At 42.5% G+C, this 23,708-nt stretch overlaps 1 protein-coding gene across 2 annotated transcripts in view; it reads right to left on the reverse strand.

Moving 5' to 3' along the window:
* Window positions 1–2,854: 2,854 nt before the first annotated feature.
* MMP17 (matrix metallopeptidase 17) overlaps window positions 2,855–23,708 on the reverse strand; it is a 266,942-nt gene continuing 246,088 nt past the window's right edge. For both annotated transcript variants that reach the window (XM_075341808.1, XM_075341807.1), the window contains exons 8-10: window positions 21,781–21,933; window positions 16,047–16,304; window positions 2,855–4,089 (exon numbers count right to left, since the gene is read on the reverse strand). In XM_075341808.1, the coding sequence (XP_075197923.1) occupies window positions 3,773–4,089; window positions 16,047–16,304; window positions 21,781–21,933 (728 nt within the window). In that variant the 3' untranslated portion in view covers window positions 2,855–3,772. The remainder of the gene's footprint in view (window positions 4,090–16,046; window positions 16,305–21,780; window positions 21,934–23,708) is intronic.

A 23,708-nucleotide genomic window follows, 5' to 3' on the forward strand; every position in this document is an offset into this window, starting at 1 on the left:
CCTGCTCTCTGCACATGTAGCTGCAGTACACATCGGGTAATTAACCCGATGTGTACTGTAGCTAGGAGAGCAGGGAGCCAACGCTAAGCAGTGTGCGTGTCTCCCTGCTCTCTGCACATGTAGCTGCAGTACACATCGGGTTAATTAACCCGATGTGTACTGTAGCTAGGAGTTCAGGGAGCCAGCACTAAGCAGTGTGCGCGGCTCCCTGCTCTCTGCACATGTAGCTGCAGTACACATCGGGTAATTAACCCGATGTGTACTTTAGCTAGGAGAGCAGGGAGTCAGCGCTAAGCAGTGTGCGCGGCTCCCTGCTCTCTGCACATGTAGCGACGTTATGATCGTTGCTGCGTCGCTGTGTTTGACAGCTAAGCAGCGATCATAACAGCGACTTACAAGGTCGCTGTTACGTCACAGAAAATGGTGACGTAACAGCGATGTCGTTGTCGCTATCGCTATGTGTGAACCCAGCCTTATCCTGTCTGTGAAGATAGGGTTGCTGAAATCTCTTCTGTAAACAACAGGAAGTCTAGAAATAGGCTTGGTGTCCAGTATTATATTTTACGATTTCTGATTTCTATATCAAGGGGTTGTCCTGTATTAAATTACCAGTCTGCAGGCATGCTCTGGCATAGGTGCACTTCTCTCTGCCCTGCCAAGGGCAGAGCAAAGTATTGTAGTGCCCATACTCCAGAGCTCTTTGATCTTTCCCTGCCCATGTGCACTACAATAGTTGCTCTACCCTCAGCAAGGTAGAGGGAAGTGTGCCTGGACTGTAATACAATTTAAGACCCTGTGTGTATGACATAGGATATGTCATCCACGCAAAGCAAAAAGAAGGATAGCGGCCGCAAAAAGAAAGGAGGCGCCCATCGGACTGCCCTGTAGGTGAGCATAATAAAGTCTTTTTTGCGTTATGCATAGTGGCTTGGCTATATATATATACAAAATTCTAGAACTCTGTGTATAAGTGCTTACAGGTGCTGGCCCTACTTTATATGGAGAAAATGTAGTGAAAGGTACCCTTAAGGTAGCTGGGGCCACCTTGCCTATCAGGTATGTAGTTTTTTCTCTTTCTTACAAAAAATATATAAATATTGTATTGCTTATTGAATATTGCTTATGAACACGAGACAGTATAGACTTAAAATTGTGATTACTGTTTCTAGTAAAAAAAACAAACCAGCGCAAATGCAAAATATATATATATATATATACACATATATATACATACACAAGGGGCTGCTGATTGATAAGTCTTTGGCTTTGTGATCTTTTTTGTTTCTACGAATGCTACATCACATGGAAGCCTTCTGTGTCTAATATATGTTTAGTTAATTTTGTTTTTGTTACTTATGGCAACAGTGTTCTATGCACCGGGGAAAACAAGATGGTGGAGTCTAATGCGATATTCACAGCAACTGAGAGCAGAGAAGTGATAAAATTCTTGTTTCTGCAAGGAAAATCCACGAAGGATATTCATGGTGATATGTCACAGACATTGTAGGATCAATGCCCTTCATATTCCACAGTTAAGAACTGGGTTGCCAAATTTAAATTGGGCCACTTCATCACCAATGATGAAGAACATCCTGGACGACCAAGAGTTGTTGTTGTTCCGGAGATCGTCGGTGCTGTACACAGCCTCATACTGGAGAATCAACAAATTTCAGCTAAAGCAATAGCAGACATCATGGTGATCTCCCGTGAACGTGTTTGTGTCATTATCTATGAACATCTGGACATGAGGAAGCTATCTACAAAGTGGGTCCCCAAATGTTTGACAATAGATCAGAGAAGCATGTGAGGCGAGTGAACACTTCCCGGTCAATTTGTCAGCGTTTCCGGACTGATAAGAACTTCCTGGATCGACTGGTCACTATGGATGAGACCTGGAGTTATTTGTATGACCCTGAAAACAAAGGTCATACAAATAAGGAAAGAGAGTCAAAAGAGTGGAGGCACAATGGTTCTCCTCTTCTAAAGAAGTTCAGGGTGCACAAATCAGACACTAAGGTGATGGTGTCTGTGTTCTGGGATATGAGGGCGTGCTGCTAGTGGACTACCTTCTAAAGGGTTCCACCATCAATACAAGGTATTACATTGAACTTTTCGACCAATTGAAGGCAGCTCTGAAAGCCAAAAGGTGCAGCAAGCTGTCCAAAGGAATCTTGTTCCTGCAAGACAACGCCTCCGCTCACACTGCACAAGCGACCACGGCAAAACTGGCAGAGCTGGGCTTCCAGCTGGTTGAACACCCACCTTATTCACCAGATCTAGTTCCCTCCAACTATCATCTGTTTTCAAACCTGAAATAACAACTCAAGGGTACCAAATTTCACACCATTTCTGATTCCCTGGCTGCTATGGATGCCTGGTTTGAGGCACAACCGAAATCCTTCTCTTTGCTAGGCTTACAGAACTTGGAATACCGATTTAAAGAGTGTGTTGACATCAGTGGAGAGTATGTGGAATAAATGTAAAATTTCATCATCCTATCTCGTTTCTTTCCGGGTAAAGCCAAAAACTCATCAGCAACTCTCTCTCTCTCTCTCTCTCTCTCTCTCTCTCTCTCTCTCTCTATATATATATATATATATATATATATATATATATATATATATATATATATATATATATATATATATATATATATATATATATATATATATATATATATATATATATATATATATATATACTTATTTATTTTAAATAGTAGTATATCCACCAGTGTAATTGAACAATTTTTTTCATCAACTGTTTATAATAGATATATAAAAATATGGAACGCTTCATCTATTTACGTGTCCCTTTTAGGAATTGTAGTGGAAACATAATACATTCATTATCTCTTTCATGGTGTAAACAAGATGTGCCTCTTTATTTTACAACTGCTTGTCAGAAAATCAAAGAAGCAGAATTACAGAATCACTTGTGGCAGTGCTCAATTACTGGATCTTGACAGACGCTTGCTAACAAAACAGCAGAAAGTGAAAAAGTGGCTCCTCCACAACTGTGAAAAACTTAAAGGGTGGAAACGATCTGTCTCCAGATTATCCTACAAGTGTTATCGACAGCTCAGTGATGTATCATTCTGATGTTATGCAGACTAAATATTTAATGTGAAGGATTGTGCTACCTCCATACACACTGCAGATGCCACTGTTGCTATTGTGATCGACACTGAGCAAACAAATGTACTCAGCAATAGCAGCTGTGATGCTTGCAGACAATGAAAGTGACACTATCCTACATAGAAGTTAACATTAGTTGTGAAAACAAAAAGTTACATCTTTAATGATATCTTATTATTTTTTAAATAACATATTAAAAATATATATATGTATATATTTGGATGATAGTTTCCCTTTAAGTCTTCATAAACTGCAAAATTGATGCATTATCGTGATGTAGGCGACACCTTCACTGCAGGTATCTGCACCAACTTCTTACAGACTTTGGCAGAACTTGGAGAACTTATATCTTGATAGAATCTTCTGTCGGTTGCATGAAAATTTTTCTTATTGAGACACCAAAGCCAGCTCTTTCACACATTGCCCAGCTTTTATGTCCTATGCTTTCCAATAATTTGAGCACCACTTTACAGAGCAATATCTAATAAAGTTCATTTCTCATGGAGAATTTGGTATCTTTCACTTCCAAGCTTCTCGGAATGTTTAGCCTGTAGTGCGGCATAGCACTATGAGGGCGTTACTGACGCCCCTCCAAGTCCTTTTTACGTAATGGTAGAATCCATTAGATAGGCGCATCATAAGAATGAGATCAAGGCTGCTGTGAAGAGGTGTACCAGGACGAATGAAATGTCAATGGATAAGCTGGTCCATGAAGACTCTGCTGAGGACGTACAAGAACACACCTCATAACCATTTTCTGATCGGTTCTCGTCTTTCTGGCCCTGGCTGGAATGGGCACCAGTCCGACTGCTTTCTGAACTTGGTCCATCTGACTGCATATCACTGCATACCAGCCAGTCCCGTGCGGTGGATTGTGGGTACCCTTGCTCTGCCTCCATTTTATTGTCCAGAACTTTCCAATATTCCTTTCCTTTGAAGAAATATGTTGCACCTAAGGAGAAAACCACAGCATTAGCCATATTTCTTCCATCACATGGCATATGTGTAATGAACTGTGTAGTTACACCTAAGTATACATTAAACACATACCGTACAGACATGCCCATAATGTCTGTTTAGCATTTTAGATATTTTGTGACTTCTAATATTTGGTCCACCACATTAAGCTGTGGCTGAGGTATGTGGATAATGTTTTCATCCTTTGGAACCTTACATGAATTTCACAAATATCTTAAGAATTGCAATAGCCCATTGCAGTGTTAGGCTGCTTTCACACATCAGTTTTTTGCCATCAGGCACAACCCGACAAAAACCTGAGAAAACGGATCCGTCGTCTTTTGCTGCCGGATCCGTTTTTTCCCCCATAGACTTCTATTAGCGCCAGATTGTGGATTTTGCTTGTCCGGCGGCCGGATGGAGCCCTGAGGGGAACATTTTTTTTCTCCGGCGAAAAAACGTATTGCGCAGGATCCGGCGCCGTATGGCGTGTTTTATAATGGAAGCTTAAAGACGCCAGATCCGGCGTAATGTGGCAAAATCCGGATGCGGCCGCCGGATCCGTTTTTTTGAACTGAGCATGCTCAGTATCACAACAGATCTGTCAAAAAACTGAAGGAACTGATGGAAAAAACTGATGCAACTGATCCGTTTTTTCGCCGGATTCGTCGCATCAGTTTTTTTGCTGGATCGTGCCTGATGCCAAAAAACTGATGTGTGAAAGCAGCCTGCATTAGAAGAAAACAGAAGGTGTATACACTTTCTTGATGTTGAAATTAAGACAATTGATGGGCAATTGCAAACTACTTTATATTCTAAACCTGCTGATTACAATAATTTACTAAAAAGAGACAGTTACCATAATCTTTCAAGGTATCCCTAAGGGACAATTTACAAAGGTTCGTAGAATTTGTGGCAAGGATAAAGATTACAGTGAAGAACAATTTTGAACATAATTTTTATGTAGACTAAAATAGACATGATGATTTAAAAACTGTGGTTAGTTTTCCTCTATCATGTCAAGGTTTTTACACTACAGCTTATCTTAATGGGATTACTCTAGGCTAGATAAGGGTAGCACTAGTGCCCTCCTATTGGCCAAGAGCGAACATCCCTTAAAGGGAACCTGTCAGGTAATTTATGTGTTCTAAGCTAGTAGCAGTGTCGTGTGTGCTAGTAACCCCCTCCTACCCATCCCTGTGTTGTAATATTGTGTAATGTGAATGTATAAAAATCTGTTTTATTACTTACGTGTACCTTATGTAAATGAGCAGGGGCTCTAGACCCATGGGCATCGCATCGCCCTGTGGGCGTGATACCATGGATTTACATGAACGACGTCCTGTCACTTCTTGAGATCCCGCGCGTGATCACTTACCATTCCCGCAGCCTTGTTTGTGAGCCAGGGCTTGCTTCTCATCTTCAGACCTGCACTGCACATGACCGAAACCGCAGGAGTCTTCTGAGCATGTGCAGTGCACGTCTGAAGATGAGAAGCAAGCACCCAGATAACAAGGCTGCGGGAATGGTAAGAGCGCACACGCGGGATCTCAAGGAGTGATGGGACGTCGCTCTTGTAAATTCATGCTATCACACACACAGGGGCGTGATATCACGGAAAACATGCAAACGCCCGCAGGGCGATGCGACGCCCATGGGGCTGGAGCCCCTGCTCATTTACACAGGGTACACATAAGTAATAAAATACATTTTTATACATGCACATTACACACTATTACAACACAGGGATGGGTAGGAAGGGGTTACTAGGCCACACATTACCCTGCTACTAGGTTAGAACACATAAATTATCTTACAGGTTCCCTTTAAGGCTGCTTTCACACCTCCGTCCTTTTCCATCAGTCACAATCCGTTGTGTGACTGATGTGACGGATGCATTGGAGATAGTAGTACAACTGATGAGACGAATCCGTTAAAAAAATAGATCCATTGTAGCAGTTTGTACCTGGCAAAGAGAATCCAGCTGTGGCCGCGGATAACCTGAGTGACTGAAGTGAGCCGTGCGATCAGCAGTGCCGTCACTCAGGTTACCTGCGGCCACAGCTGAAGTCCTCCACCTGAGACAGTTGGAGGATCCATCTGTGGCCGCAGGTAACCTGAGTGACATCACCGTTGATAGCACGACTAACTTCAGTTGCTCCGTGGAGCTCACAGTGAGCGGCGGTGATCTACAGCCACTCCTGTTAGCTTCCGATGTAGCAGAGCTGAAAGCGTCATGGGACCTCGTGTGGATTCCATCGGACCTGGAGGGGTATTTGTGGGATTAATAAAGTGGTGAAAGAGGGTGTTTTTTTGTCTTTTTTTTCAAATATAGGATTTTTCAGTGTTTGTGTTTATTTACTTTCAATACAGTTTAGTGATGGGGGGTGTCTCATAGACACCTGTCATCAATAAGCTATGACTTAGTGGCAGCTATGGGCTGCTATTAACTCCTTATTATGCCAATTGCCACTGCATCAGGGCAATGAGGATGAGCCGTGTAGAGTCCCGGGACTGTCACATCTAATGGATGCGGCATTTCCGGGTGGCTGTTGGCTAATATTTTTAGGCTGGGGGGCTCCCCATAACGTGGGGCTCCCCATCCTGAGGATGTCAGCCCTCAGCCGTGTGGCTTTACCTTGGCTGGTATCAAAATTGGGGGGGACCATTTATTTTAATTATTTATTTATTTTACTGCAAGATGCAGACCTTCCCACCAGCGGCTATGATTGGTTGCAGTGAGACAGCTGTCACTCAGCGTGGGGGCTCGTCTGACTGCAAGCAATCATAGGCGCCGGTTGGCGGGGGAAGCAGTGAGAATAATGAGTGGCTGGCATTTTCAAAAGCAGGAAAAGCCGGCAGAGCAGTGTGACAGCTGTGCAGCGCTGCGCCACGCCGGTGATCGGTGAGTATGAGAGAGGGGGTGAGAGGGAGAGACCGACAGAGAGATAGAGACCAACCGACCGACAGACAGAGACCGACCGACAGACAGTGAGACCGACATCGACAGAGAGAGAGACCGACCGACAGACCGATAGAGAGAGAGAGAGAGAGAGATTTTCGAACCAGAAAGAAATTTACACATCTGAGCATGCTCTATTACTAAAAGACGGAACCGTACCCGGAATCCGTCGTTTGATGCATTGGACGGATTCCATTATAACCAACGACGGACGCCAACGGAATCCTACGCAGTGCGTTCTTTCGATGCTACAAAAAACATTACATTCTGCATTGCTTTCGCCCGGCGGTCAGTCATTCCATGACTGATCAGTCGCATAGCGGATGTAACGCAGGGCCATCAGGCGCAATCCGTCATTAATACAAGTCTATGGGGAAAAAACAGAATCCTGCAAAATATTTTGCAGGATACTATATTTTCTCAAGGCGACGGATTGTGACTGATGCAAAACAACGGAAGTGTGAAAGCAGCCTTAGTGGGAATGAGTGCAGGACAACCTTCGCGATTTATTTACAAGTGAGAGTGAGGTTGTGCGCTGCTCTATATAGTGAAATATATTAAAAAAGTCTCTATACAAGGGCTTAGTAGAATTTTTTTTTTTTTTTTATGTACATACTTCTTTCCTTTCTTTTAGATCATGTCTGTCTCTGCTATTTATCTTTGTAAGTGACTAAATAGCCGTTATTCCTTTTGTTATATCTGTGATAGTTTTAAGCTATGTGCGCACATTGCTTTTTTTAGACGCTTTGTTTTTGTGCATTTTTTGCCGCTAAAAACACACAAAAATACACCCGGAGCAAAAACGCTGCGGTTTTACCATGTTTCGGTGCATTTTTGGCTGCGTTTTTGATCACCGGTTTTGCTGCATTTTTCCAATACATTGCAAGGATGGAAAATGCAGTAAAATGCAGAAAAGAAATGACATGACCATTTTTTTTTTCAGCTCAAAAAGGCAGCTAAAAAAAAAAAAAAGCTGTGTGCGGACAGCAAAAATGAAAACAAATAGACTTTTCTGGGGAAGCAAAGTCATGCAGTTTGGAGCCCAAAAACGCACAAAAACGCACCCGAAAAACACGCAAAAACTCTGTGTGTGCACATAGCCTTACAATTCCCAGTTCCAAAAATGAATATCACCACATTTGTGATGCAAGCCTATTTTTCATGTTTCCAAGTAAAATTTGGTGATTAACATTACTTTTGGACCCCTCACAAGGTGTGCAAACAGTGTGTCAAGAGCTTCTAGATATGGATGAAGGGAACACATGATAAGATGGCATTTGGTATACCTATGGTTTGGCGATAGCCAATAAATCATTCCAGTGACTGTAAGGGGTACTTTACACACTGCGACATCGCATCTGTTGAATAGCTGCCAATAAGTCCTAGATTAATCATGTCAGGCGTCTCCCCGAGATGAGAATACCAGCCTTCAGCCGTATGGCTTTATCTGGCTGGTATTAAAATTGGGGGGACCGCACTCCGGTTTTTTAAATTATTTATTTATTTATTTTACTGCACAGTATACACACGCCCACCGGCTGCTGTGATTGGGTGCAGTGAGACAGCTGTCACTCAGCGTGGGGGGCATGTCTGACTGTAACCAATCACGGGCGCCTGTGGGTGGGGAAAGCAGGGAATACGAGATTGATTAATGAGCGGCCGGCATATTCAAAGTAATTGTTGCCGTGTATTCTCTGCACAGCTGTTCCTCGCCGCGCTGGTGATCGGGGAGCGGTAAGTATGAGAGAGGGCTGGTCACTTCAGTCACTCGGGGGATTAGCGGTCACTGGTGAATCCTTCACAGGTGACCGCTAATCAGTACGCGGCACACAGACAGAGCCGCGGCATGACAATGAAGTCGGGTGAAGTTCACCCGAGTTCATTCTCATCGCGCAACTCTGTCTGCTGTCAGCCGACATGTATAAACGACATTGTGCAACACACAAACGAACATTCCACACGGACATTCCACGTACACATACACGGGCATTTTACACACAAACACGGACATTTTACACGTACACACGGCTCGCATACGCCATCACACGGATGCCATACGTACCGGAGAAACGCCCCCAAAAAAATGGAACACGGACCCGAAAAACGGACCGTGTCACACGGACGTTTTTTTTGCGGAAGTGTGTTTTAGGCCGTAAAAAGAATAGAATTATAATGAAGAACAAAGTGACAGTAATGATGAAGACTTAGAAATTGAAGATGTCTCAGTTCGTAAGGGATTTGAGTTGAACAATTTGAAATGAAATTTGGTACTATCAAAAAAGGCTTCTGAGCTCCTAGCATCAAGACTGCATGAGAAAAACGTGCATGAAAAAGGAGCAAAGGTATTTTACTTTCGATACAGAGAAATTGAATTTCTGCAATACTTTAGATGTGACAGTGGCTTGGTGTATTGCCATAACATACACTGAAGATCTACATAAATAGTGACTGTTCATGGCTAGCTCAAAGTGTGTCTTCCTCTATAACGGCAATTTATTTGGTGCAGTCCAGTTGGCTATTCAATTTCCCTTTGTGAAGAAGCCACTATGCTCCTGATGACTTCTTCTAGTAGCAGAATCAAAGAATTTTTCAGCCACCGTTTTTAATCTCCGTTGAGCTATTCTATGGTCATAGGGTCACCGCTTCTGTAATAAAAATCCATGTTTTTTTGTTCTGTTTTCTACTAATATCTGGCTAAGCTTGTTAGATGAATCATCTGGGAGTAAAGAACCAGAGAAATCAGGTAAGATTTCATTTTGGAGTTTATAGTAATTCAAAAGTTTTGATAATAATTTGTTGGAAGGTTGAGAAGCTGATAATCTGCATTATATGAACAGAACTTTTGGGACCCCTGCACATTACACCTAAAGGAGTAATAATAACATTCCATTTTAAATCCATAGACATTAAAATGAAGTTGACTTGGCAGTGTGTCTGTCAATTTTTAGATTTCTATGATGATAGGAGCAGCATGGTGGCTCAGTGGTTAGCACTATTGCTCCTATGCTCAAATTCCACCAAGGACATCATATGCAAGGAGATTATTTGTTCTCTCCATGTTTGTGTGGGTTTCCTCTGGGTTTCCCAGTTTCTTTCCACATTCCAAAGACATTTTGATAGGCAGGGCCACCATCAGCAGAAGCAAAGAGGTGAGCCTGGCTGTTCACAGAGAGCTGCTCTCCCTCTCTCTTCCCACTCTGCACTGATCTATGTGATTGGTGCAAAGCAAGAGAGGGAGCTTACTGGGAGCTGAACAGAGGCTACCGAAGCGGAGCAGCTAAAGGACCTCCTGCACTAGGAATTTCATTATCTTTTAGGTCATGTGACAAGTCATGTGCCTGATCACATGACCGGAAAGTGCATTGGAAGGTCCTGCAGCTGCTCAACTACTGCACTCTCTGTGCAGGTCCCAGTGGTTCCTCTCCTGCGTTGCACTAATCAGGAACTGCAAGATGTGGTAACATATGTAAATGTGTGTAAGTAAATGTGTGTGTAGCAGAGCTGTGTGTGTCTATATGTGGATGTACTGTACATGTAGTAGAGCTGTGTGTGTCTATATGTTCATGTAGTGTGCATGTATCAGAGTTGTGTGTCTATATGTACATGTAGTGTGCATGTAGTAGAGCTGTGTCTGTCTCTGTGCATGTAGCAAAGTTGTGGGTATATATGTGCATGTAGTAAAGCTTTGTGTGTCTGTAGGTCCATGTAGCAGAGCTATTTTTGTCTCTATGTGCATGTAGTGTACAGGTAATAGAGCTGTGTATGTCTATAGGTGCATGTAGTGTGCATGCAGCAGACTATGTTTGTCTATATGTGCATGTATTGTGCACGCAGCAGAGCTGTGTGTGACTATATGTGCATGTAGTAGAGCTGTGTGTGTCTATAAGTGCATGTCTATATGTGCATGTAGCAGAGCCGTGTTGGTCTATGGGCATGTAGCAGAGCCAGGTAGGTCTATAGGCATGTAGCAAAGCTCACGCTCCATGAGGAACGTACGATGGAGTGATGGGGGTGGACAGAGATTGATTCTTGATTGTAAGTATTATAATTGGCTTTGGAACATATGGCATTTGATCACTTATTATGAATTTATTCTGTGCTATTCATATATTTTATATGATCAGGAGAATTTCTGTATGAATACCTAATTTTCACTTTGTGGGTACTGATCGTTATCGCTGGCAGTATATGTGGTGTGTCTATTGTGCATTGGCACTTGTTATCCTGAGCCCTTCTGTTTTTCTTTATAATAAATATAGCTGCAAGACTGCTTCTGTCTGATGTTTTTTTGTATTGTGATAAACTGATAAAACTGCAGAATTTATGTGATAGTGGTCTTACTAGATTGACTGTTGGACGGTAATGCACTTTGCACTTTAATCAGTTGTGATTTGCATTTAAAGAGCACTCTCTTAACTTTGAGCTCCCTCTGTTGGATTATAGCTGTTACTGTGGAGGAATCACACCATATATATATATATATAGGACTACAATGCACCTTGCATTTTGATAATTTGCACATTTTTTATTACGCACTGTGCACTTTGATAATTGTATTCTATTTATTGTTTTCCTAACCAGTGTTATTTATATATATATTTGAAATTATTTAAGCCAACATCACTGTGATCAGCATTGAATGAATCATTTTCTGTTCTCCCCCTGTATCTGTTGGTACTTATTGTAATTTTTATTAAAAATTTGTTTTAATTATTATCTATAAAATGTTATTTTAGGCCTTATACTGTTGTATATGTTGTTTATGTAGTAGAGCTGTGTGTGTCTATAGGTGCATGTCTATATGTGCATGTAGCAAAACTATGTAGATCCATGGGCATGTAGCAGAGGCATGTAGGTCTATGGGTATGTAGCAGAGCCGTGTATGTCTATGGGAATGTAGCAGAGCCAGGTATGTCTATGTGAATGTAAAAGATCGGTGTATGTTTATCGGCAGGTAGCAGAGCCATGTATTTCTATGGGCAGGTAACAGAGCCACGTATGTCTATGGGCAGGCAGCAGAGCCATGTATGTTTATGGGCATGTAGCAGAGGCCTGTGTATAATATATACACTGTAGAAAGACACTAACAATAGATTTATTACCTCCCTATTCTACTTTTGTACATTCAAATTAGTGATAATGACCACTCCCCTTTACACAGCCAAGAAAGTTTAATTAATGGGAAAACAGTTTTTTTTCTATTTTCTGCTGTATAAATCTGGGGGGGGGCATCTTATAGTCCAATAAATACGGTACTTAGCTTTATTAAGCCCTGGGGCACCAGTCATTGCCACAGCTACTTAAAATTATGGCCACAACAGAGGGGGACAGTCATGTCTGACATCATCAGTGATGTCAAACGCTGCCAGTCACTCTCTGTTCATTATTGTGGAGTTTGTACTGTGCTTGTGCTAAAGAGGCTGCCATGCGCAGTACAAACAGGACAGTGCAGGAAGAAAAGTGATGTCGTCGCGAGGAGAGAAGATATTCCAATCACCACTGAGCACCAGGACTCCATTTGAGCCTTCTGTCTTCAGTGTTAGAGACGCCCACAGCTGATGAGTACGATCTGCGTGTGTCTGTCTTTCAGCTCCTGTTTCTGGCTCATATACAGCACCATAGTCTATATATATAGGTGTACACTATTTCCTGTATTACAGTACGTCTGTTTATATTATATGTACTCGTATATATATATAGTGTGGATGTGTGTACAGTATAGTGCTGTGTATACACTATATGCAGCCTCAGTCTCTATATTATATATACAGCCAGCAGCCTCTATATTATTTATATATGCAGCCCACAGCCTGTATATTACATATACACAGCCAGCATCCTGCATCCTCTGTATTATATATATATATATATATATACACACCGTATTTTTCGCTTTATAAGACGCACTTTTGTTCCCCCAAATTTTGAGGGAAAGTAGGGGTTGCGTCTTATAAGCCAAATATACGGGGGTTGTATATATATATATATATATATATATACTGCAGGGTCCGCTCTGGAGTGCTGCTGGGGGCAGGTGAACGCTGCGGGCGGCAGCGTTAGATCTCCCGCTCATATAATATGCACAGCCGCTGTCCACCACCATGGTGCTGAAATCGCACCGCAGTGACGGGCTGGGGCAGCGGTGCATATTATATGAGCCTGCGTCCCACTTTGATCGCAAATGCCCCCCCTGTGTTAGATATGGCCCCCATGCTGCTGCTCATTCTAAAATAAAAAAAGCTTTACTTACCCCCTCCAGCGTTTCTCCCCGGTGTCCCTGCTTCCACTGTGATCAGGCACGCAGAGATGAGATCACTCTGCTCTGCTGATCACATGTCTGGCACCAAGAACCAGGAAGTGGAGGAACAGAAGCACGGGGAGAGACAGGAGGGAGATCAGTGCTGGAGGAGGTAAGGAAAGAGAGTTTTATTTTACTATGGGCAGCAGCATGGGGGCGATATCTAACACAGGGGAATGTGTGCAATCCATAGGGGGCCATAGGCAGCACAGGGGAACGTATGCAATCCATAGGGGGCCATAGGCAGCACAGGGGAACGTATGCAATCCATAGGGGGCCATAGGCAGCACAGGGGAACATGTGCCAGCACAAGGGGGCTATATTCAATATAAGGGGGCCATATCCAGATTAAGGGGGCTAATTTTAGGATGGTGGGCTATGAGGGACATATACCCTATATGATTTGTTAGACGGACACTGGCATTATAAGATGGACCCCATTTAACATTAAAAAAAAATCTCTTTTCCTTCACGAAATTTGGGGGTGCGTGTTATAATCAAGTGCGTCTTATAAAGCGAAAAATACGGTATATATATATATATATATATATATATATATATATATATAAAAAAATAAATATATACCTGACAATTCCATCTGGGGCTCGTCGTTTTGATAACCTGAAAAATGGGTGCATACAGCTTTTTCCAGGCTGTGAAAATGATGACTGCTGGTCATAGCAGAGCTGAATAATGGTTAATGTGTGATCGGTGAGGATTGTTTGCAGAAGTGGAGATTTTCCCAAGAGTGGCGGTGGGACTGTGGAAGGTTTGATTGGTGTAGGTGGAGCTGGAGTGACGCCTGAGTGGAGTCTCAAGGAGGCCTGAAAATGTTGCTGCCAGTATGGGCCCCAGGAATTCCTAGTGACCGCCCTACTGATAGGGAATGTTGATTGCGAGCCCCAATGGGGACATTGATAATGATATCTGTAAAGCTACATAAGCATAATAAATATGGTACTTATAGTGCATTTTTCAGCAGCGGATTGGAGGTGTTACATGACTGGAGCGTGCGTGTGTATCAGGGTTGGGAGCCAAAAAACAGTTTAAGAACATTGCTCTCTGATTAGGTTATTTATCAGTTTGTCATAAAATTTCGAACAATAATATGATTCGATATACAATACATATGTATATAATAGCAAACCCTGTGAGGAATTGGCTCAATGGAGTTGACATTAAAAGCTAAAAAAAGCTAAAATGACGTAGTCTTGCCTCCAGTTAAGCCACAGTCCCAATAATCTCTCTTTTGGTTTGGAAACAGAACTTCAAGAGAAATGAACAAAAAATGGAAATTTGTTTTAGTTTCACACGAACTTTGTGACGTGTCTGACATTATTACCCTGGTGATCAGAGATAATAATCAATTGGTGCTAGTAACTGTGTCTGGCAGATCCCAAAGGAAACCATGGTCTTAACCCTTTAACCCCTATACAGGGATCTGAACTGCCACAGGGTCCCCGGAGTTGCTCCCACAGAGTCTAGCTATCCAGGTCAGTAACTGGAGTGACAGAACAAGAACATAATTAGAGAATCAAAGCCAAAGTCTGGGGATAGCCGGAATTAGATGACAGTTAAGGCTACTTTCACACATCAGTTTTTTTCAATCAGGCACAATCCGGAAAAAAAAACGGATAAAACGGATCCGGCGCCGGATCCGTTTTATCCCCATTGATTTTTATTAGCGCCGTATTGTGCCTGATGGCCTTGTGTTGCATCCCGCTTTTGCCGGATCCGTCGAAATTGGCTAAAGCGGCTGCCGGATGGAACGTCTCTTGTAACGTTTTTTGTCTCTGACAAAAAAACGCATCGCACCGGATCTGGCGCGATACGGCGTGATTTACAATAGAAGCCTATGGACGCCGGATCCGGCGTAATGTGGCAAAAAACAGATGCGGCCGCCGGATCCATTTTTGTAAACTGAGCATGATCCAAATTATTGAAAAAAAAACCCGGATCCAGCAAAAAAAAAAACGGACGAAACGGATGCAAAAACAGATGCGCCGGATCTGTTTTTTGAGGGATCAGGTATACCGGAACCATAAAAAAAAAGGATCAGGCGCATCCTTTTTTGCATATTCTGCGCCGGATCCGTTGCATCAGGCACACGCCGGATTGTGCCTGATGCCAAAAAACTGATGTGTGAAAGTAGCCAAATCAGTCAGAACATAGTAAAATGGGTCTAGGTCAGGGTAGAAAATATCAGAATCAGCCAAAGTCTGGTTACAAGCCAAGTTTATATCATCTTACAAACAAGCACCGGCATCCAGGGATCCAGGGAGTTTCCAGGCACAATATCCCGCAACTTCAGCAGAATGCTGGGTGTTTAAGAAGGGTGTGGTGCTACCTTGGTGGCCATAGCAGTGAACTGATTACACCTGCTGGGCTGCTGGACGGCATATACACCAATTAGCCTGGCTGAGTGGAACCACAAGTTTCAGCTAGACTAATCCCTGGCTGGTTAGCTTCTGCTCTGTCCAGAGACACTATATAATTTCTCTTCCAGCGCCGCCTGCAGAGTAAATATGGTGGTGAGTAGTGACTAAAGTAGGTATTAATGGGGCATTTTACTGCATGCAATGTTCATTTCCATGCATTAACAGTTGACTTGACAATATTTATTAGTTGACAATACTTAGTATCTAGTCATTTTTTTTATAGCTTGGTGTTTGACTAGATTGTTTGTACCCACCATCTGACCATCCCATTGCATCATCCAGAGTAGCAGGGATCCCTTTCCAAAGGGCAGTCTCTATAGGAAAGCCGTCATCAATTCTGTGCTCCTGCTCGTTGTAACACCAGCAGAGACTGTCCTTAAAGAAATACGTCTTATCATTGTGAGGCCATGGAAAGGCAGCATCCACACCTCCCAGGGGCAATCCAAAATCTGTGATGGGTCGGGGGTATCCTTCTTCCACGTTATTATCTTTGAAAACCCAGTAACGATCTCCTAAAAGTGATGGGAACAAAAGGAGGGAAATTGGTGTGATTTCAAAAAGGATTTGTGCAAAGGGTGGTACAAGAAAAGATAATGAAATGATGTCATTGTGTACTTCCTACCAACGGCTATATGTATCTGAGATGGCTATAGATTTCAATGAACATGCAACAGCACCTTAGCCACCTCGTCTGCCCATTTTACTACTTACCTGTGTATGATAACAGTAGGCAACGTCATCATCTTTAACAGTTTGCGACATATTTTAAAGGGAAACTTGCAAAGTCCACTAACACTGTTAAACTATAGGCATGAAATATATCAGCACGCTGTATGGTAGTGAACCAGGACTAGTCCGGTGTTGCGTTTACTAGTCACTGACACTAGTTCGGCCGGGTTCAGGAGCTGCACCCCCTGCACATGATCGACAGTTGCTGCACCTAGGTTCTCCTGTCATAGCTATACTCTGCAGTGGGTAATGAAGAGAGCTATGCCAGAGGAACTGAAATACTTGGAGGAGCACAAACTGTTAATTATGCCTGAGGGCTGACTGCAGCTAATGATCCTTCACTAATCGTAGTAAGTAAAGCCTCTTGTATGTCACAATCTGACTGCAGGATAGCGAGGCACAGGAGGCTCCTTTACTCTCCCTCACGCCAGGGGACTCTAGGCTAACCTTGACCTCAGAGTTACCCCTAATGATGAAGATGCCTGAGTCCCGTGCCTGACTATTCTCCTGCCCAGAACTAATCTTCTTTCCCCCAGGAAAGGAAGGGGCAGGAGTGTGATGGCAACACAGATTAAGACAGAAAGGGTAAAAACAATTCTCAGACACACTGCAAACTCACAGGAACAAACAGTAAGAGACTAAGGAGAAAAACATGAGAAGGAAGGCAACAAGGACAACAAGGGTTAACACCACAACCATTCACAGCAAGAAAGTACTATAACCACCAGTAAGTCTGGATTACTCCACCTGCCTAGTCCAGTATAGACTAGCTATAGCTGGCATTAATGGAAGTATCCAGCCAGCATATATAGGTGGGGAGCGAATGTGACTTTCTCCCTCGAAGCATGTGATAAAAGGAGGTTTACAAGCCGCCCAGCAGAGATTAAAGGGACATTTACATGCTGCAACATCGCTAACAATATATCATCGGGGTCACGGTCGTTGTGACGCACATCCGGCGCCGTTAGCGACATAGCAGCATGTGACAGCTAGGAGCGACGAGCAACGATCGGAAAAACGGCAATAATCGTTGATCGCTGCAATGTCGCTCCTTTTCCAAATGTCGTTGCTGTTGCATGCCGCTGGTTGTTCGTCATTCCTGCAGCATCACACATCGCTATGTGTGACGCCGCAGGAACGACGACCATCTCCTTACCTGCGTCCACCGGCAATGAGGAAGGAAGGAGGTGGGCGGCATGTTTCGGCCGCTCATCTCTGCCCCCTCCTCTGCTATTGGGCGGCCGCTTAGTGATGCCGCTGTGACGTCGCTATGACGCCAAACGCACCTCCCCCTTGAAGGAGGGATTGTTCGGTGGTCACAGCGACATCACTGACCAGGTGTGTACGTGTGACACTGCCGTAGCGATAATGTTCGGTACGGCAGCGATCACCACATGTCGCACGTACGATGGGGGCGGGTGCTTTACACGCTAGCGATGTCGCAGCGTGTAAAGCACCCTTAACTCTTGTTAGCCTGCCTATGAACTACCAATCAGTGGGTTGATGCCCGAGTCTCCTTTGCGCTGAACACAAACATCAGAGAAGTTAACAGGCAGAGTGCCAGAATATGTAGCCTCCACTGATCCTGCCATGACAGTTAGCAATGTTTGCAAAATCCTCCTTGTAACACTGTACTAGTCCTGGATTATTAGCATACAGCGAAGTGCTGCTGTATAAAGGTTCTTGTTACTCAACTATATGTAGCTGTATAAAACAAACAAACATTACTAGGTAAAGGATAAAAAGGCTATGGTTGCAGTTTGGGGGACCTGATAGGTTCCCTTTAAGATATTTACAAGATAGAATGCCATATAGAATTTTATAAGTAATCTGTAAATCCAAAAAATGTCATCTTATTAATCTTTCATTGCACTTTTCATCGTTTATTCAGCAGTTTAAAGGGCGGTTGGAAGGTTATGGTGTGCCATAGCTGTCTGCTTTAATTGCCTAGGCATATAGTCTCTGGCATTTAGTGTATATCTTAAATCAATGTACCTTTTAAATAAGAATAATGTGTTATGAATGCATTAGTCCTGATGGGACACGGCCAGCAATAAAAGCATTAACCTTGAGCAGAGATGTCATATTTTCATGGTACAGGGCAAAGTGTAGGACAGAATAAGTCATATTCTTGAGATATATCTGTGAATATAAATACAGTATATGATATGGTCCAAATCAATTAAATATAGAGAGTCAAAAGTCAGAAACAACTTTATTATCTATAAGCTTAATGCTAGCTAGATCTTGTTATTACCATTATGTATAAAGCTAATAGGTGTGCCTAAAGCGGGCTTTACACACTGCGATATCGGTCCCGATATCGCTAGTGTGGGTACCCGCCCCCATCTGTTGCGCGACACGGGCAAATCGCTGCCCGTGCCGCACAACATCGCCCAGACCCGTCACACATACTTACCTGCCCGGCGACGTCGCTGTGACCGGTGAACCGCCTCCTTTCTAAGGGGGCGGTCCGTGCGGCGTCACAGCGACGTCACTGAGCGGCCGCCCAATAGAAGCGGAGGGGCGGAGATGAGCGGGTCGTAACATCCCACCCTCCTCCTTCCTTCCGTATTGTGGCCGGGAGGCAGGTAAGGAGAGCTTCCTCGTTCCTGCGGTGTCACACGGAGCGATGTGTGCTGCCACAGGAACGAGGAGCAACCTCGTTACTGCTGCAGTAACGATATTTGAGAATGGACCCCCATGTCACCGATGAGTGATTTTGCACGTTTTTGCAACGATGCAAAATCGGTCATCGGTGTCACACGCAACGGCATCGCTAATGCGGCCGGATGTGCGTCACCAATTCCGTGACCCCAACGAGTTCGCATTAGCGATGTCGTAGCGTGTAAAGCCCCCTTTAGAGATAAACGCAACTGCCATAACGTGTTCATGAAAAAAAAAATCAAGTCAATATAAGACCACATGCACACATTGAGTATTTGGTGAGTTTTTAACTTAGTATTTGTAACCCAAAACCAGGAGTGAAAAAAATCAGAGAAAAAGTATCATAAAAACACGGGACCCACCCATGAAATACGCAACATATGTATGTGGCCTAAGGGGTTGTTAAGGGCTTCCATTTCAATTAATGGTCTATCCTAAAAATATGATCAACAACCCTAAGGCTATGTGCCCACACTGCGAAAAATGCGCGGATTTTGTCGCGGATTTCTCGCGGAAAAGCCGCGGATTTTCCAGAAATCTGCAGCACAGCTACTCTCCAGCCATTTCTATGGCATTTGGGAAATGCTGTGCCCACACTGCGGATTTTTCCGCAGCGGAAATCGTGCGGATTTTCGTGCGGAAAAATCTGCAGCATGTCAATTATTGTTGCGGATTTTCGTGCGGATTTTGCCTATTTAATTGAATTAAAAGAAGAAAAAAAAATCGCAAAATCCGCAACAAAATCCGCGTCAAATCCGCGTCAAATCCGCACAAAATCCACACCTATAAAAAGGTGCGGATTCCAGGGGAAAGCTGCGGATTTTGATGCAGAAAAATCCGCAGATACAGAGTCCCGTGGGCACATAGCCTAAGGCTATGTGCCCACACTGCGGAAAATGTGCGGATTTTGCCGCGGATTTCTCACGGAAAAGCCGCGGATTTTCCAGAAATCTGCAGCACAGCTGTAAATTAAAGAAGAAATTGGGGTTTGTAATTTCTTAGACCCGTAACTTTTTTTTACTGAACTGTATGAGGGCTTGTATTTTTTTGTATGTCCAGGTGTTGTTTTTATTGATACCTTTTTGGTTATATAATTGTTTTGATCTTTTTTCATTGCATTATTTTGTAGAATTTATAGAATAACTCTCCCCTATTGGGATCACCATCAGCAAAATTAGGGCAAATTAAAACAGGAGAAAAAGAGTTACTGTACATAGGGATCAACCAATGCGTTTTTGTTCAATTCAAAAAATTATTTTATTGGTACAAAAATTTGTGCATACATAGAATCCACACAAGACAGTGAAAGGGTTAAAAACATTTAAAATATGTATAATCAACAAACACCCCAATACATGGTTCCATGTCAGGAACCTGACACCGAAATTCCGAATACCACTATACTAGATGTACCATGCAATAATAAATCCAGGTGGGATACAGATCATAAATGTCATCAGTTACTGCAATCATATACCCAAGAGTACATAAAAGTATATTTTAGTTTTTGGCCCTTGAGGAAGCCACATTCTCTGTGGCGATACGCGTGGGGCAACACCCCATACCTACACCAATTCTGGGATTTTGCACTGCTTTAAATCTGGACCTCAGCAGGCGGTAATATAACCTGGTGTTTCATCTCGGACGCCTTTTGGTTAGCTGATGTTTTACCTTACTTAAATCGGTGTCTGTTGTACGCTGATTTCCTTTATATAAGGTCTTTTTTGTCCTGCTGGTGGTCTATAATTATTACATTGTATTTAACAATGGTGGTGTCAGATAGTATACTATACTTTTATGTACTATTGGGTATATGATTGCAGTAACGGATGACATTTATGATCTGTATCCCACCTGGATTTATTATTGTATGGTACATCTAGTATAGTGGTATTCGGAATTTCGGTGTCAGGTTCCTGACATGGAACCATGTATTGGGGTGTTTGTTGATTATACATATTTTAAATGTTTTTAACCCTTTCACTGTCTTGTGTGGATTCTATGTATGCACAAATTTTTGTACCAATAAAATAATTTTTTGAATTGAACAAAAACGCATTGGTTGATCCCTATGTACAGCAACTCTTTTTCTCCTGTTTTAATTATTTTGTAGAGGCGCGGTGGCCGAAAAAGGGTAATTCTGGAGTTTTGATTTGTACAGTCATTAATGTGATCCCTAATATCATATTGAGTCAGTCTGTCTCTTTTTACAACCTGAAGACTTTGTATAAAGAACAATATTTGAGCGCCATCATTAATATGTTCGCCGACTAATAGGTCAGATTTTATTGGTCTCGAGTCCCCTGAATCCTTTTGAAAGAGCAGCAAGTGTGCGGAAATGAAGCACAATCACACTTTAGTGAATGTGTAGAACAGCACAGTCAATGTCAGATTTCCACTGTGTTGTAAAAGTGAATTATTATTCATTGCAAATGTGCTGAAATAAAGTACATTCTTATCTTACCCCACTGTAGAGCTTGGTTCTTCTTTCATCAGCTGCAACATTGGGGGTTTCTGTTACCCTTGTGATTTAAGGATTATTTTGACTCTTGAATCACATTACATTATTTTCACTTTTTTTTTTACACTTACCCTTAAAAAAGACAATTTTGTGATCAGTTGTCCTTTCATAAATTGCATCCACACTGTCCATGTTTAGTGGCAAACCTTTCCAGAATCGGTGAATTTGAGCAGGCTGGAGGGAAACTAAATGTTTATTGCGGGTAAGCCTCCAGAAATATTTGCCTATAAAGAGAAAAATATATATATAACAGGCAAATATAATAACCAGTGATGCTCCAATGTAAAATCTGTAAACTCGGGACTAAAGAAAAGGAGAAAGACTTAGTGATTCTGGTTACAACTAAGCTGAGCAGCACTCAATGTCAAGCAGCAGCTGCAAAAGCAAACAAGATTTTAGGGTGTATAAAAAGAGAGATTAGATCCCGTGATCCCAATGTATTGTAACCCCTCTATAAATCACTTGTAAGGCCGCATCTGGAATATGGGATCCAGTTTTGGGCTCCACATTTTAAAAAGGATATTAAGAAGATAGAGTCAGTTCAAAGGCGGCTAACTAGACTACTACAAGGAATGGAAGGCCTCCCATATGATGAGAAGTTGGAAAAGTTGGATTTGTTTAGCTTAAAAAAAAGACAGCTCAGAAGAGATCTCATTTATATGTATAAATACATGCGCGGTCAATACAAAGGACTGGCACATGACTTATTCCTTCCAAAGACAGTACTAAGGACCAGGGGGCATACACTGCGAGTGGAAGAAAAGCGATTCCAGCAGCTAAATAGGAAAGGGTTCTTTACAGTTAGAGCAGTCAGACTGTGGAATGCTTTTAAAAAAGGGCTGGATGATTTCCTTATTACACACATCATTGTTGGTTATCAATTATTTAATGTTTAATCTTTTCTTGTAGGTCTTATGTTTAACTCATTTGCACACACTCATTTTTTAAGTGGGTAATCATATTACCCAAGAGGAAAAAAAGGAGTTTAAATTTCAAAATTACACCAGAAATTGCAGATTACACAACACCTTTAAGAAATGCAGTTTTTTTTCTAAAAGAAAGAATTTCTGAAAATAATTCCATAGCTGCTTCATATGGTAAAACTGAAATTACAGTACTACATATGCTGAAAACGTATAACAATTACACTATGTGCAGAATTATTAGGCAAATGAGTATTTTGATCACATGATACTTTTTATACATGTTGCTCTACTCCAAGCTGTATAGGCTTGACAGCCAACTACCAATTAAGTAAATCAGGTGATGTGCATCTCTGTAATGAGGAGGGGTGTGGTGTAATGACATCAACACCCTATATAAGGTGTGCTTAATTATTAGGAAACTTCCTTTCCTTTGGCAAAATGGGTCAGAAAAGAGATTTGACGGGCTCTGAAATGTCCAAAATTGTGAGATGTCTTGCAGAGAGATGCAGCAGTCTTGAAATTGCTAAACTTTTAAAACGTGATCACCGAACAATCAAGCGTTTTATGGCAAATAGCCAACAGGGTCGCAGGAAGCGTGTTGGGCAAAAAAGACGCAAAATAACTGCCCATGAATTGAGGAAAATCAAGTGTGAAGCTGCCAAGATGCCATTTGCCACCAGTTTGGTCATATTTCAGAGCTGCAACGTTACTGGTGTGTCAAAAAGCACAAGGTGTGCCATACTCGGGGACATGGCTAAGGTAAGGAAGGCTGAAAAATGACCACCTTTGAACAAGAAACATAAGATAAAACGTCAAGATTGGGACAAGAAATATCTGAAGACTGATTTTTCAAAGGTTTTATGGACTGATGAAATGAGAGTGACTCTTGATGGGCCAGATGGATGGGCCAGAGGCTGGATCAGTAAGGAGCAGAGAGCTCCACTCCGACTCTGACGCCAGCAAGGTGAAGGTGGGGTACTGGTATGGGCTGGTATCATCAAAGATGAACTTGTGGGATCTTTTCGGGTTGAGGATTGAGTGAAGCTCAAATCCCAGACCTACTGCCAGTTTCT

Source organism: Anomaloglossus baeobatrachus, chromosome 1 (assembly GCF_048569485.1).
Source record: "Anomaloglossus baeobatrachus isolate aAnoBae1 chromosome 1, aAnoBae1.hap1, whole genome shotgun sequence".
Lineage (NCBI taxonomy): Eukaryota > Metazoa > Chordata > Amphibia > Anura > Aromobatidae > Anomaloglossus > Anomaloglossus baeobatrachus.